At 53.6% G+C, this 13,763-nt stretch overlaps 1 protein-coding gene across 1 annotated transcript; it reads left to right on the top strand.

Annotated features, from left to right (window-relative positions):
* The first annotated feature begins 1,984 nt into the window (after positions 1-1,984).
* LOC142006991 (C-signal-like) lies at positions 1,985-7,696 on the top strand. Its single transcript, XM_074983502.1, has 6 exons — positions 1,985-2,142; positions 2,989-3,040; positions 3,740-3,927; positions 5,356-5,514; positions 6,460-6,600; positions 7,431-7,696. The coding sequence occupies exons 1-6, from the start codon at positions 1,996-1,998 to the stop codon at positions 7,542-7,544; spliced, it is 801 nt and encodes a 266-aa protein (XP_074839603.1). The 5' UTR covers positions 1,985-1,995; the 3' UTR covers positions 7,545-7,696.
* Positions 7,697-13,763: the final 6,067 nt, after the last annotated feature.

The raw sequence follows: 13,763 nt of genomic DNA, 5'->3' as shown, positions 1-13,763 counted from the left end.
GGCTCATTTATGAGGTAAACTCTGGGCACCCAGAGGGAACAAACCCCTTGGGGCACAGCCCACGCAGAGCACAGTTTAGCAAACATGAAAGTAAACACAAAAATCTACCCCAGGGCCCCAGTTTAAACTCCTATTGCCACAGACAACAACGTCTCCACTGCGGCTGCTCTGAGAACATGGAGCATCCACCAAAATGCTCACAAGTGGCAGACTTGTGCAGTTGGCACAACCAGCCCTGTTGCATGTATCTCACCTGCCCAAGTAACTCAGTAAATCTGTGTGACCAGGCAGGTGACAGGCACAGAAACACAGAGGATGCCAAGAACTGTCACAGCAGGTTACTGCCAGTCACCAGTACCCCTGGACAGAGGCATTTGGAATTCTTATGGTGATGCCAACAGAGACACCCAGAAACCCCACCCCCCAGGCTGACCCCTGCACAGCCCCCTGGGCACAGGAGAGCCTATTTGTCCATCACAGCCAGGACACCTAGCAAAGGTGAGCTAATAAGTATCACAGAACTTGAACCCGTCATCAGAGCATTAGCAGGCGCACAATAACCAGTTCAACTAGCCAGCCCTGGGTAGAAAGGAGCCATGGGCAGCTGCAGAGAGTATGTGGCCTCTGGAGTGAGATGGGTGGGTCAGGACATTGGCTTATTCTGAGGGTCATTAGCTCCAGGGGTAGAACACTTGCTGAACAGGTGAGCAGTAGTGGGATAGATTCCTTCTTTTCCAAGGAAAAACTGGGAAAGGGGCAGACACTTGCCTGTGGGGTTGAATGTCACACTCCCCTCTCTCTGACACTGAGAGCTTTCGAACAGTCTGCAGCACTAGCCACAGGGCCTGAGGCAGGTGTCCATGTGGCTGTCCCACCGTGGAGCCGCTGGGGTCCCTGATCAGCAGTGCCCAGAGAAAGGCTGTTAAGAAATAACATAAGAACATAACTGCCCTTACCCAGTCTATAAGGTGAACATAAGAATGGCCATCCTGTGTCAGAGCAAAGGTCCATCTCGCCCAGTATCCTGTCTGCCGACAGTAGCCAGTGCCGGGTGCCCCAGAGGAGGTGAACCGAAGACAATGGTCAAGCGATTTGTCTCCTGCCTTCCATCTCCTGCCTTCGACAAAAGGCTAGGCACCATCCCTTACCCCTTGCTAATAGCCATCTATGGACCTAACCTCCAAATATTTATCGAGCTCTTTTTAAAACTGTGTTCGAGTCCTGGCCTTCACAGCCTCTTCTGGAAAGGAGTTCCACAGGTTGACTGTGCGCTGTGCGAAGAAAAACTTTCTTTTATTAGTTTTGAACCTGCTACCCATTAATTTCATTTGGTGTCCTCTACTTCTTATAGTATGGGAACAAGTAAATAACTTTTCTGTATTCACTTTCTCCACACCATTCATGATTGTATATACCTCTATCATATCACCCCTCAGTCTCCTCTTTACTCGACTGAAAAGTCCCAGTCTCTCTCGCCTCTCCTCATATGGGACCTGTTCCAAACCCTTAATCATTTTAGTTGCCCTTTTCTGAACCTTTTCTAACACCAGTATATCTTTTCTGAGGTGAGGAGACCACATCTGCATGCAGTACTCAAGATGTGGGCGTACCATAGGTTTATATAGGGGAAGTAAGATATTCTTATTTCACCCACTGCCACTTTCTCCCTCCCCTGCATACAACAACACTTACAGCTGTGGAACATGGATCATCATTGCAGTGACTCCTCGCTCAGGGCATGGTCAGGACAGGGTGTTGCCCTCCTGCACAGGAAGGCAGCCAGAACTTGATTGGCCCTGCACCAAAACCTCGGTAAGTCATAACCAAACCAATTGACCCATTGACCCAGGGAGGCGGGGGAGCAAATAGACAATTAAGGATAGCAGCAGAGTTATTTCCCTGGAGGTAATCATTAAACAACCCCAGTTGTGGGTAGGCAGGGAAGTCAGATTTCTGACTTGTGCAGCTGTCACTGAGCAGAGGCAGGGAGGGACCATGGCTGGCTTGAATCTCTGCAGTGTTCTGGTGACCGGGGCCAATCGAGGGATTGGACTGGAACTCGTGAAGCAGCTTCTGGGGAGCTCCAACCCACCAAAGTGGGTCTTTGCCACCTGCCGGGATCCAGCAGGAGAGCGAACGTTGGTGAGAATGGAATGAGGGGGATGGGCTTAGCAGTAGGTGGAGGGAGAAGCAGAACCTGCCTAAGGGGCTTCCAGTCTCACAGCTCTTTGGTGCCAACACCCAGACATGGGAGCAGGCAATTACTGCAGACACTGCTCCAGCTGGAAGGTGTGGAGCTGCACCCAAACTATCTCTACACCTGGCAGCTCAAGTCCAAGAGCAGTGAGGATGTGGCAGCACCAGGTGGGCCTGGGGCAACTACCCAGGGGCTGTGGACCAGTTCTTCCAGCATAGTAGCATCATGACTATAGCACAGCTATACCCAGTCCTGCCACCCTCCAGGGAGACCAGATCTTGAGTCCAACCCCTCCTTTGTCTGCCACTGCCTCAGGTCCTCTGTCTTCTCATCTCTGCTCCCACACCCAGCCTGGGCAACGGCAGGCTCAGAGGAACTTCTGGATCATTGCACCTGCTCCTCCCTCAGCTGACAAAATCCCCTCTCACAAGCAGCTCATGAGAGCTTGTGACACTGTCAACCCCCAGCTGCTGGGAAGGGACTTCCCTTACAACCCCTGTGGGAACTGCCCTCCAACACCTTCCTCCCACTCCCCACTAGTGATGAGGAAGTGATTTTTGTCCCAGACTCCATCGCACTCATTTAGACAATGGCATTGGAAATGCTCTGGGGCAATTAGAAGCCTCCTACAGCCCCAGAACCCAGGGCAGGATGCTGCATGAGGAGGCTTGGCAGAGGAAAGCAGGGTGACATTGACTCGGTGTCAAGGGGCAGTGGGAATCTGGACTCTGCCCATCCTGGACGTGGTCATGGGCCCAATGTCAATAACCATTAACTTTATTCTTTTTCAGGAATTGCAGGAACTGGCTGCCAAACATTCAAACCTGGTGATCGTTGCGCTCGGTGGGTGCCCTGCCCCAGGCCCAGAGCTGAGGTTCCATCTCCCTGTGGCATGTTCTTTCAGTTCCTATCCCCCTCCACTTCCCCCCTCCCAGGCTCACCCGATCCCAGTGAAGAGAATAGGACCAGAGTCAATAATCGCTGATAGCCCATTGACACCTTACCCAGACCCAGAGGAGGCAGACACCAGTGGAAGGTCTGGCAGCATCGGTTGGCTGTGGAGAGGTTGGAAAGCCCCAGGCCAAAATATGGCAGGCCCCTCCTTTGAGAATCACATAAGGGCAGCTCAGTCCAGCATTCCCACCTCTGGGATGGAGCCCTGCATGTCCAGCTGGGGAATTCTCTCACCTGCAATGCATCACTAGCAATTTGAGTGTTCCACTTCCTTTGTTGAAGTGAGACCAAAGCCACTCATATGAACTAATCACTAACTCCAGCACATTTCCATTTTCTAGGCTACTCAGATTATACCAGGTATGGATCACAATTGTCTCTCTGAACTAGACTTTCCTCTTGTTGCTGCAGCACAGCTCCCCATGCCTGGACTCAGCCGCAGCCCCCATGCCTCAACTCCCTTCCCCAACCCCTCTTCTACCTCTGGCCACAATGGAAGAAGCCCTCTGGCCCAGGGGGCTTTGCTCTGGTGGGGGTGACATCAGACAGGAGGACTCAGGTACTTGACCACCTGCTCTGTCGCTGTAGATGTCACAGACCCAGCCAGCATCAAGGCGGCGGCAGCCAGAGTTGAGGCACATTTGAAAGGCTCTGGGCTCAATCTGCTGATAAACAACGCTGGGATATGGAAGTTCAACACGCTGGAGTTGGAGACACCAGAGGACATGGCCCTGGTGTACGCAACCAATGTGATGGGGCCCTTGCTGGTGAGCCAGGTGAGGGCCTTGACAGAAAGCACGTGGCCAGATACACCAGGATTTGATTGTGCTTGGGCCAGGAGTCCTCCCTTCCCTGGGTTTGGGTAACTGGGTCAATGTGGTGGCCTTGGCTGGGAGCACAAAGGCTGCAAGTGTGTTGAGGGACTTGACCCTCTCAGAAATGAAGCCTCACCCCCAGATCCCAGCATGGTCCTGGTTCTGCACACACAGTGCTTGAATCCCTCACTTTTCAACACCCAGAGCATCAGTGCAAGGACAGTGCGATGCACAAGGCATCAGTTACCTCATGCAAGAGAACTCTGTCTCCCCAATCCCACCACTACGTGTGGTGTTATGTGGCTTCTCTCCACACCCCCCAGATGGGGCCCTGCTGGCAGAGGGGCACCTGTGTCTTCAGGGGCAAGGGTGACTGCAGCACACAGCTGCTTGGTGGTCTCTTGCTGCCCGGGCTGAGGCTCATGGACACAGGGCCACAGTCAGGAACTGGGGGGCCTGGGGAACATGAGGACAGTATCCTGAGGACAGAACTGGATCTTTCCTCCTTGACAAATAGTCCCCAGGGGGAGGAGCAGCAGGAAGGGGCTGTCAGGTGTTTCCCAAATGCCCAAAGTGTTTGTGAGCAGCTGTCTGAGGGCCCTGGACCCGCCAGGCAGCTTGTGACGCCCATGAGTGGGGGTCTGGGTCGGAGCACCGGCAGCTGTCTGAGTGACGGGGGGGCCTCCGGTGCCTGCTCTGCCCCATGCCCTGCCCCCACTTGGCCTTCTCCCCTGATGGCCCACCCACGCTGCACCCCCTCTCAGCCTGAAGGAACAGCTTCCCCATGCGCTCACTTCAAAGTGATCTCAGCGCTGGGTGCTCAGCAGAGTGATGGCCCCGGGTGGGCTCACCCTGGCTGCTGTGTGAGCAGCAGGCCTGCTGACCCTGCACATGGCAGTGCACAAGGGGCTGTGGGGCAAGACGGCTCAGAGGGCTCCACTCTGGGTGGGTCTGTCAGTGGCCTGTGTGCAGAGAGTGAAGGCAGCACAGGCTGGAGCGGCAGGGCTTGTGCGCCCAGAGGCCGGGGGGTTCAGGCACCTGCTCTGGAGCTGGTACAGATGACTTACCTTCACGCCAAGGACAGGTGGTGGGGAGCTGCCTCATAACAGGGGCAAGAGATTTTCCAACCCCCAGCAAGGATATCGGGGTGCTCTGAAGGCACAGACATGAGTTGGGGATCATTTTTGGCCCCTGCCTGGGCATGAGGAGGTTCCACTGTTTCTCACACCTGCCTGGAAAGGGGTCCTCCTTCTGGCCTGTCCGGAGACTGGGCATCATGGGGAAGAGTGGAGAGCCACCCCATCCTGGTGGCCCACCTCATCAGCATGCTGCCTCACGATGCTGGTTCCTTTTCGACCCCACGGCTGCTCTGCTCTCCCCTCTGCCCAGGCCTTCCTGCCCTTGCTGAAGCAGGCTGCCCAGGGAAGCCCCCAGAGAGGGCTGAGCTGCAGCAAGGCGGCCATCATCAACATCTCCAGCGATGCTGGCTCCATCCAGAATGTCTACCTCTGGCATCTGTTCCAAATCATCTCCTACCGCTGCAGCAAGGTACTGGGTGCACCCAGCAGGGCTTGACTGCTGTCTCGGTTTGCTACTTGCACCAATTCCTGTCAGTCGGTGTCTTTCCCTTGTTCCCCATCCTACTGCCACCACTCCAGCCTCCAGCGCTGTGTGGGGCAGGGCCGAAAGTTTTTCATCTGCCTGCAATTCACTTGGGCTTTGGATCAGAGTTCCCATCCGGTGAGGAACTTTCTGTTATGCCTGTATTCCGCCGGAGAAATCCCCATGCAGTGATGGGCGAGGTGCAGCTCAGCCCCAGTCGAGCCAGTGTTAGCTCAGGGAAGGGTCACTGAGGAGCTGTGAATTCTACCCCCTTCTAAGGGTGGGCCTACCCCTTTTAGACACCATCCCCAGTTCAACCGAAGAGGCACCAGATCCTCACTGCATCTGGAAAAGTTATGGGAAAACCTAAAGGAGCATCAATGTCACATTTCCACTTTTCCCTAACCAACCAGACCCTGCATAACCGAGAGCAGCCTCAGCACGGCTCTCAGGTGTGCTCACCTCTCACAGCTCACTGGAGGCCTCAGCATCAGTGGCTTATCAAAGGGCAGCTATACCCGCATCTCTGTGGGTTGCTGTCATCATTGAGAGCATGAGAGAGTGCAGCCCAGAGGAGTGTTTTCTTCTCACGAGTGCTTCCCATAAGCTGAGTGCTTGAGTGGCCATCCAGGAGAAATTCAAATGCTGCCCAGCTGATAAGCAGAGCACCCACAGCCGGCAGCATGTGTTTTTATTGGCAGTGCTCATCCACACATGTCTCAGTGGAAATAAAATTTGTTCTGCACATGCAAAGACAAAATTGAAATTTATGTCACCTCACTTCCTTGTCAGCCTTTCCCATCCCTCCCCTCGGAAGGGCAAGTCATTTCCTACAGGGCTCATTCCCTCCCCCACACTCTGCTGTCTCTGCTCATGGCATCTCACCCACAGGCTGCTCTGAACATGCTCACCAAGTGCCAGGCCTTGGGGTACGGCGGAGACGGGATCCTGAGTGTTGCTGTCCATCCTGGTGCTGTGCAGACACACATGGGGAATTCCGGCTCTGATCAGTTAGCTATCTCGCTGGGAGAGGCCAGTGGTAGCCACATGTTGTGGCAGATATTTATTCTATGGGTAATGGTTATGCTGGAACCCTTCCTGCCCTCCACCTCTGCCCTGCATGGAGGGATCGTGTCCCACTCAGATGCCCTCAGGGATTCAGTGCTGTGCCCTGGGCTTCCAACCTCCTGCTGCCCCTTGCTTGGTTCCTCAAGCTGCTGGCATCCCAGAGTGAAGGTGAGCAGAGCTGCTGCTGTGAGGAGCCGGAGAGGGGGAGCTGGTTGTCATGCGCACCAGCTGGCAGGTACTTCCTTGGGGGTGATATCTGTGATCTCCACCCAGTGTCCTCATGTACCCAAAAGCCCAACTCCCAGCCGGAACCCTGGACCCCTTCTACACCCCACTCCCAACCCAGAGCCTAATCCCACTCCAGCACCCCAGATCAGAGCCTGGACCCCCATCCTCACACCCACCCCCAGTCCTGAGAACCTTCCACACCCAGAGCTCCCTTCTGGCAGCCTGAATCCCTAATGACTGGAACCTCCCTAAAGCCCGAGCTCCCAGCCAGAGCCCTCACACTTCTGTACCCAAACCCTCTGTCCCAGCCCAGAGCCCTTCCCCCACTCAGACCCCTCGGCCCCACTCCCACCATATGAATTGTGTTATGTGCACCATGGTGAAGGTGAGGAGTAACACGTCAGCTGCATGTTGCACCCCCTTCACCTTGATACACAAAAGAAAATTCATGCCACTCAGATGTGGGACAATTCAAGGGAATGCCAGCTGGACCCTGCCTGTGGGCCTCTGGTGTCCTGAGTCAGTCCCAGAGCAGCCTCTCCCCTAACTCTGCTTTCCCCCCGCAGGCTGTATTGACAGTGGAGGCGAGTGTCAGAGGGATGCTGCACGTGCTCTCCACGCTCTCCGAGAAGGACAATGGGGCCTTTGTGAACTGGGAAGGGGAAGTTCTTCCCTGGTGAGATGTTCCCATCCGTGTACCAAGAGCTCTGGGCCAGGCTGTTCCAGTGACGGTGCTGTCAGCTGTGCCTGTGTCCTCAATAAACCCACTGAGCTAACGCAGCAGCCCTGCCTGAGCCGGGCCTGCTCTGTCCTGTCCTGGTAGCCACAGGCTGCACCCAGATGGAGCTGCCATGTGACCATTGGTTCCTCCCCACACATCCAAAGTGCAGACCTGGTCTGTGAAGAAGGAGCTTTGGGTGGGTGGCTGTCTGGGAGGGGGTGGCTGAGGGTGGCAGCCAGGGGTGAGGAGGACACCCAGGACCTCACTGTTGCAGAGAAGAGGGCCCAGGGAGAGCCCACGTGCAATGATACCACCTTTCCTGGACTCATGCAGTGTGTTGAATTTGCTATGCCGAGATATCCCAGCCGACACTACCTAACCTGGGCAGAAAAGCCCCTGTCCCCAAGGCAGGTAGGGGTCACTGGGATAGGGTGGCCAGGAACCTCTCCATACACTGGATTTCTCTCTCTCTTCATGTGTCTGGAAGACAGGAGGATACTCTGGGTACAGCTGAGAGAGCCAAACCAGGACAAATTGCTTCAAACTGGGTGTAGAGGTGTGGGTCAGGCATGTGCGCCCCCTCTGGGGTGGAGCAGGCCACAAGACCTCTCCAAATCAAGGCACGTCCTGGTTCTGGGTGGACAGCAGTCTGCATGGGCCCCAGTCCCATTTAACAGGGCTGCAGGTGGGCAGTCAAGGTAGAAGCCCCAGCCCTAGGGCAGTCCATTAGTCAGACTCAGCCTCGACACATCCAGTCTGAGTAGAAGCCCTGGGCCTGGGGCAGGGCTGGGCGGCGTTTAATCAGCCTCAGCAGCTTGTTCGCAGGGCGGGGCAGTCCAAACAATATAACAGCCCTGGGCCGGGGGCAGGGTGGAGTGGTTCAGACAGTATGCCAGTGGGTTTTCCCTGAAGCAGGGTACAGCACCAAGCACCCCACCAAGGCACTCTGGGTAGGGAGAGGCAAAGGAGATGGGGAGGGGGCACAGGCACACCAGCTCTGGTCAGCGGGGATCCCCCAAAACACATCGACATGGGCTCTGATGGGGCGTTCCCCCGGCTGCTTCCTACCTCCACCTCCCTTGTCTCAAGGTCCCACTCCGTGTTATCTGGGAGGTTGGGCAGTTCTATGTCTTCTGGGTAAGTAGCCGTCATCAGGTCTGGAAAGTCGGGCATGCCTACGTCACTGGGCTAGTGGAGTGGCAGCAGAGCTGTAGGCTCAGGCCGGTCCTGGACCCCTGGGTCGGTCTGGGATGCACAGGTAGCTGGCGGCCAGCAGATCAGGACCTTCCCTGGAGTGACTTCATAGAGGGGCAGACAGCTCAGGTCAGTCCAGGACTTCTGAGTAGCAGGTAAGCAGGAGGGTCATCTCCACCTCTGGGGTCATGTCAAAGCAGCAGGTGGGCCCTTCTGGACAATCACCAACCTGGGTGCATGGTCTTCGGCTCCTGATTCCAGGACCTCAGCCAGGCTCCTCTGCTTGGCGTAGAGGCCACCCTTTTAATGAGCCCTGGGTCCTGCCATGAGCATGTCCTGTCTCCTGCATCAGTCTCTGTGGGGCTGGGCACAGGTGTTCTGGGCTGACCCACTGAGGCCTCCAGCAGGCTTCCCCTTCTTCTGGGGATGGGGGTGCAACACCCCTTTGCTACACAGGGCTACTTACAGCCCAGCACTGGGTGTTGTCCCCACATGGCACCAAACCCCTCACAAAGAGCACATCTGTTGCCAGCCTGGCCAGCAAGAAGTCACATAAGCCGTGTGAATGACATAACATTTTGAAAACATGAACGTTTCCTGGACTCATGCAGTGTGTTGAATTGGCTATACCGAGATATCTCAACCGACACTACCTAACCCGGGCATATGTCCCGAGATGAAATGTCAGGGTGACAGATGGGCACCTCCGTCCCCCTCAGAAGAGAGTCCAGGACCACCACTAGTCTGCATTTCCTCCTCCCAGTGGTGGCAGCAGACTTCCCAGCCTTGGGGGTACGAGGCTTCTCCTCTGCTGTGTGGGGTGATTCTTTGTCTCCTGTAACAAGTACAGTGTAACGGTTTCCTTGTACCACGGTGGGAGGGTTCTGAGCAAACCCAAATGGGCCTTGCTGTTGTGTTCACTTCAGCAGATTGCTTCCTTGGGGTTGCTGAATAAAGGAGCTTCAACTGTGCTAAAATGTCAGACCTAGTGACAACGTAAATATGTTTTCTGTAAGAGGGTGCTGTGACCTGTTGGATAGTCCACAGTAGAGTTCCAGTGAAATTTAACCCATTAGTCCATTTAGAGTTTAGACTTAAATACTGCAGTGATCAACTGAGGAAGAACTTTGTTCATGAAAATTTAGGGGTGATAAATCCTGCACCCCGCCCCCGCCAACCCCTTATCTAATGAACCAGGAGCAAGCCTCTGGGGAAAAAAAAAACTACCAAACAAGATAAGTGGTGGCATTGTAGCAGATCAATTTGTAGATAGAGATAAGAGGAGGGGCACAACATGAAACAACCTTGCATGCTGAGATGTGGTTAAAGAAATACGTAGGGTTAAAGAACAAGAAATAACAGATTAATAAATGACATCTAAGGAAACAGTGTAAATAGCAATGAATGACCTAGCCGAACTGTATTATGAAACAGAAAAACTGTACAGACCCAACACAGAAACCAGTGCAATTTGGACCTCCCTGATCAGTGTCACACACATTTTAAACTGGTCTGACAGCAGAATTTCCAACAATCTTTTCCCACTCTCATAGTCATATCCATGTTCCTACTAGGAAAGCAGAGTGGCCTCTACATAGTAACAAATCTCTCCCCATTTTCCAGCGATAAAGAGAGCCCAGCTCAGTGGTGGAACATTTGATGCTGATAAAGTTATCCCAGGTGCTCCTGTTTGGGTGGTTTTCTAAACAGAAATCTCTTTTCATCTCTCGTTCCAGTATGTTAGGGGGTTGCACTGGGTGCTTGAAAAGGATTTAAACTCTTAACATTCCCCTCTGCAAATGTACCAACAGCGAGCAAACCTGTCCCTCAGCTGCCTCAGTTCCCAGCCTCCAAGGCTCAGGTTTCTGTTTCCATTGATCGGACAAAGGTACAATCCAATGCACATGTGCAGGGCCCTGCTCGCCATGGGCTGCACTGGGCAGGAGAACCAGACCCACAGCCAGGGTTCTCAGGAGCCTGACACAGAAATGCTCTTGGTGCAGGCTGGGCTCACAGCACCTTGGCTCTGTCACACTCAGTCAGCAACAGTGGAGCCTGCCCTTCACCCAGGAATAAGCTCATGGCTCTGAGCAGGAATTTAGTCATCAGGCAGGGGGCAGAGCTGCCAGGACTCCCAGAAAGGCCCTGAGCCCAGAGCCAGGCAGAGCCCTTCCTGAGTGGGGGCTGCAGGAGGGACCAATACCAGAGAGAAAAGAACCTGATGGCTCACAGCTGCCAAGCCACATGCATTGGCCTGGAGCTCCCAAAGCAAGACAGCCGTTAGCCAGACAAATGCCACTCCACAGCCAGGGGTCAGTAAGTCCCCCTGAGAAGACAGGATGAGATGCCCTTGGAGGGACTCCAGCAAACAAGGCTCTTTATTAATTAACCTTGGGTCTTCCAGAGAGGCCAGAATCCTGGGACCACAGCCCCTGAAGAGCACATGTTATTGGGCATAAAAAGAAGCATAAAAATCTTCCGCAGAACCCCAATTGAAACTCCTTCTGCCAGAGACACCTTGGTGTCCACTGCAGCTGCTCTCACAAAATGGAGAATCCACCAAAACGCTCATCAGACACAGACTTTTGCAGTTCACAAAACCATGCCTGGTGCACCTGCCCATGGAGCTGAGCAAACCTGTGAGAGCAGGGAGGGGACAGGCAGAGCAGTTCAGAGGAGACCCAGAGCTGTGACACCAGGCTGCCAGTCCCCAGCACCCCCGGGGCAGGGGCATTTGGAATTGTTATGATTATGTCAGCAGTGATGCTCAGGGACTCCACCCACCAGGCTGGCCCTGCACAACGCCCTGAGCATGGGAGAGAGCCCCTGGCCAGAGCAGGTAGGGCACCTAGCAAAGGCATCCCAGGAGTTGAACCCACAACCAGGGCATGAGTAGGCTTAAAACAAGCGGCTGATCGAGCCATCCCTTTGTAAAGGAGCCTTTGGAACAACAATTCATTCAACTGTGTCACCCTGTGCAGGCCCTGAGTCCTTCTGTGCTTCTCAGCAGCTGGGGAAAAGCCTCTTTGGGACTTATCTGCTGCCCCACAGCTGAAAGGAGCTCCACAGTTAAGAGGCCCCTCTAGGGGAGTGGCTGATTTTCTATCCCATTTTGATGCTGGCTGCAGAGCACATGCTGCTTTGCAGGTGGGAACAGCCAGGCTCTGTGATCTTTAGGGAAGTCCTCTGGCAAATGCAGTCATGGCCCTCCCCTCCTCTTGTGCTGGCCTTGGGTGCTCTGCAGCATTACAACATCCCATGAAGGTGTCAGAACTAGCAGCCCCTGCTGCAAGGGCCCAGAGGGGGACAGATGAGTTGGGCTCTAGCCTGGAACTCTTCCTCTCACCTGCTGTCCCCTGACTTTCTTAGCCTGCTCTGGATGGTCCTTCCTTTCAATGCCACGTGTGCAATAGGAATAGCCTGGCAGCTCCAGGTACTGGCAACAATTGTGTGGCGATCTGGAGAAGCTGTGAAAAACACAAGCTCAGTCCTCATGTATCTCTTCACAGACTGATAAGTTGCAGGGCCTCAACCTATTGCAGCCATGTTGGTGACAGCCCAGTCAGAGACCTATGTAGCTCCAGTGGGCCTCACTCATCCAGTAGTAGGGAAAAAAAACTTACTCAGGTGCACCAGTGACTAAAGAAGCCAAAGCTTTGGAGAGACAAAGATTTACAGCAACAACACAACCAACCAGCAGTCCACTGAGATTTCGACTCACATTGCAGACTCCTGAGTACTGCTTTCTACACCCCAGGACCAACCAAATGTTACTCCTCAGTGCACCTGTGACTCTTGACAGGCTGGCACCCTGCACTCCATGCCACCCTCCAGCTGTTTCACTTCTCAGGACACTCCTTCCTGCCCCATTTCTACCACTCTTCTCCCCTAGACATTGAGCCGAGCCCATCTTGCTGCCAGCTCCACCTGGCTGTAAGGCAACATTTCTTAGAAGCCCCCAAAAGGTGAAAAGGGTTAATTTTTCTTTTACAATAAATAGCTTGCAGGGAATTAACAGAAATGCAGAGACTGGGGAGCTTGGTGGTGCGTGTGTATGAATATCTAGCTGAGGGAGGACATAAAGGCCTTGGCTGTGAATTCCTGGAATAATTGACATCCTCTCAACACACACATTTACAAAGTGTGCAGAGACCTTTCCTGCTGGAAGAGATGTATTTGATAGACTCTGAATGAGCACCTCTTAATGGAAATAAGACCCAAAATTCTTCATGTCAGTCTCAACTGTCAGTTTCGCTGTGTAGCCAGATTTCAACAGAGGGAGGGGTTTGGTAGGTTTATCTGCATTGGCACTGACAAATGTTAAGGGTTCATTTCCATTTTCAGGATCCCCATACTATAGAAATCCACAGCATGTTGGGAAGGGTGATACAACTATTGTCATACAAGTGGCTGCCTTAGAAAAGGGGAGCATGGATTAGAAAGAAGATCACTTCACCTGAAATCAAACACTCTATCACTGGTTGACACCCACATCTCACTCTTGCTTGAATCTCTGATCTTCAGGTCCCTGTAGGACAAACTCTTCTTCCCCAGGCTCCTTCTTCTGTCCCAGCCCAGCATAGTTTTTCAAATGGGGGTTAATTAAACTTTCTCTCCCCAGCTGCACACCACAGCTTCCCCACTGACCTAGCTTCTCCCACTCACAGAGCTACCATCACTCAGGGAGGCAGATTTCCTTTGTGTGTGGGACAGTGTTCTTGTATCTGCTTGGAGGCTCTTCAGTAATTCTAAAGAAGTGAGAGAAAATGTACTGAAGGGCATCAGCCGATGCGTCAGGTGTGGCTGGGTTTGCATTCAGGGTAGGTAAGTCTTCTATTTGGCACATTTGATTATCTAGCCCCCCCGGTGCCCTGTGAGTGACAGAGAACAGAGCTTCTGCAATATCAATATATCAAAGAAAATGAAAACAAAACATGGGGTTGAAGACACATGTTCCATGATTCATATTGCTGGTTTTTGCAAA

The sequence above is a fragment of the Carettochelys insculpta genome, chromosome 1 (genome assembly GCF_033958435.1).
Source record: "Carettochelys insculpta isolate YL-2023 chromosome 1, ASM3395843v1, whole genome shotgun sequence".
Classification (NCBI taxonomy): Eukaryota; Metazoa; Chordata; order Testudines; family Carettochelyidae; genus Carettochelys; species Carettochelys insculpta.
This window is presented reverse-complemented; position numbering and strand designations above follow the sequence as displayed.

Coding starts and splice junctions, on each gene's coding strand:
- LOC142006991 (XM_074983502.1), top strand. CDS start 1,996: ATGGCTGGCTTGAATCTCTGCAGTGTTCTGGTGACCGGGGCCAATCGA. Junction 5,515..6,459: donor TCTCCTACCGCTGCAGCAAG/GTACTGGGTGCA, acceptor TCTCACCCACAG/GCTGCTCTGAACATGCTCAC. Junction 6,601..7,430: donor TAGCTATCTCGCTGGGAGAG/GCCAGTGGTAGC, acceptor TTCCCCCCGCAG/GCTGTATTGACAGTGGAGGC.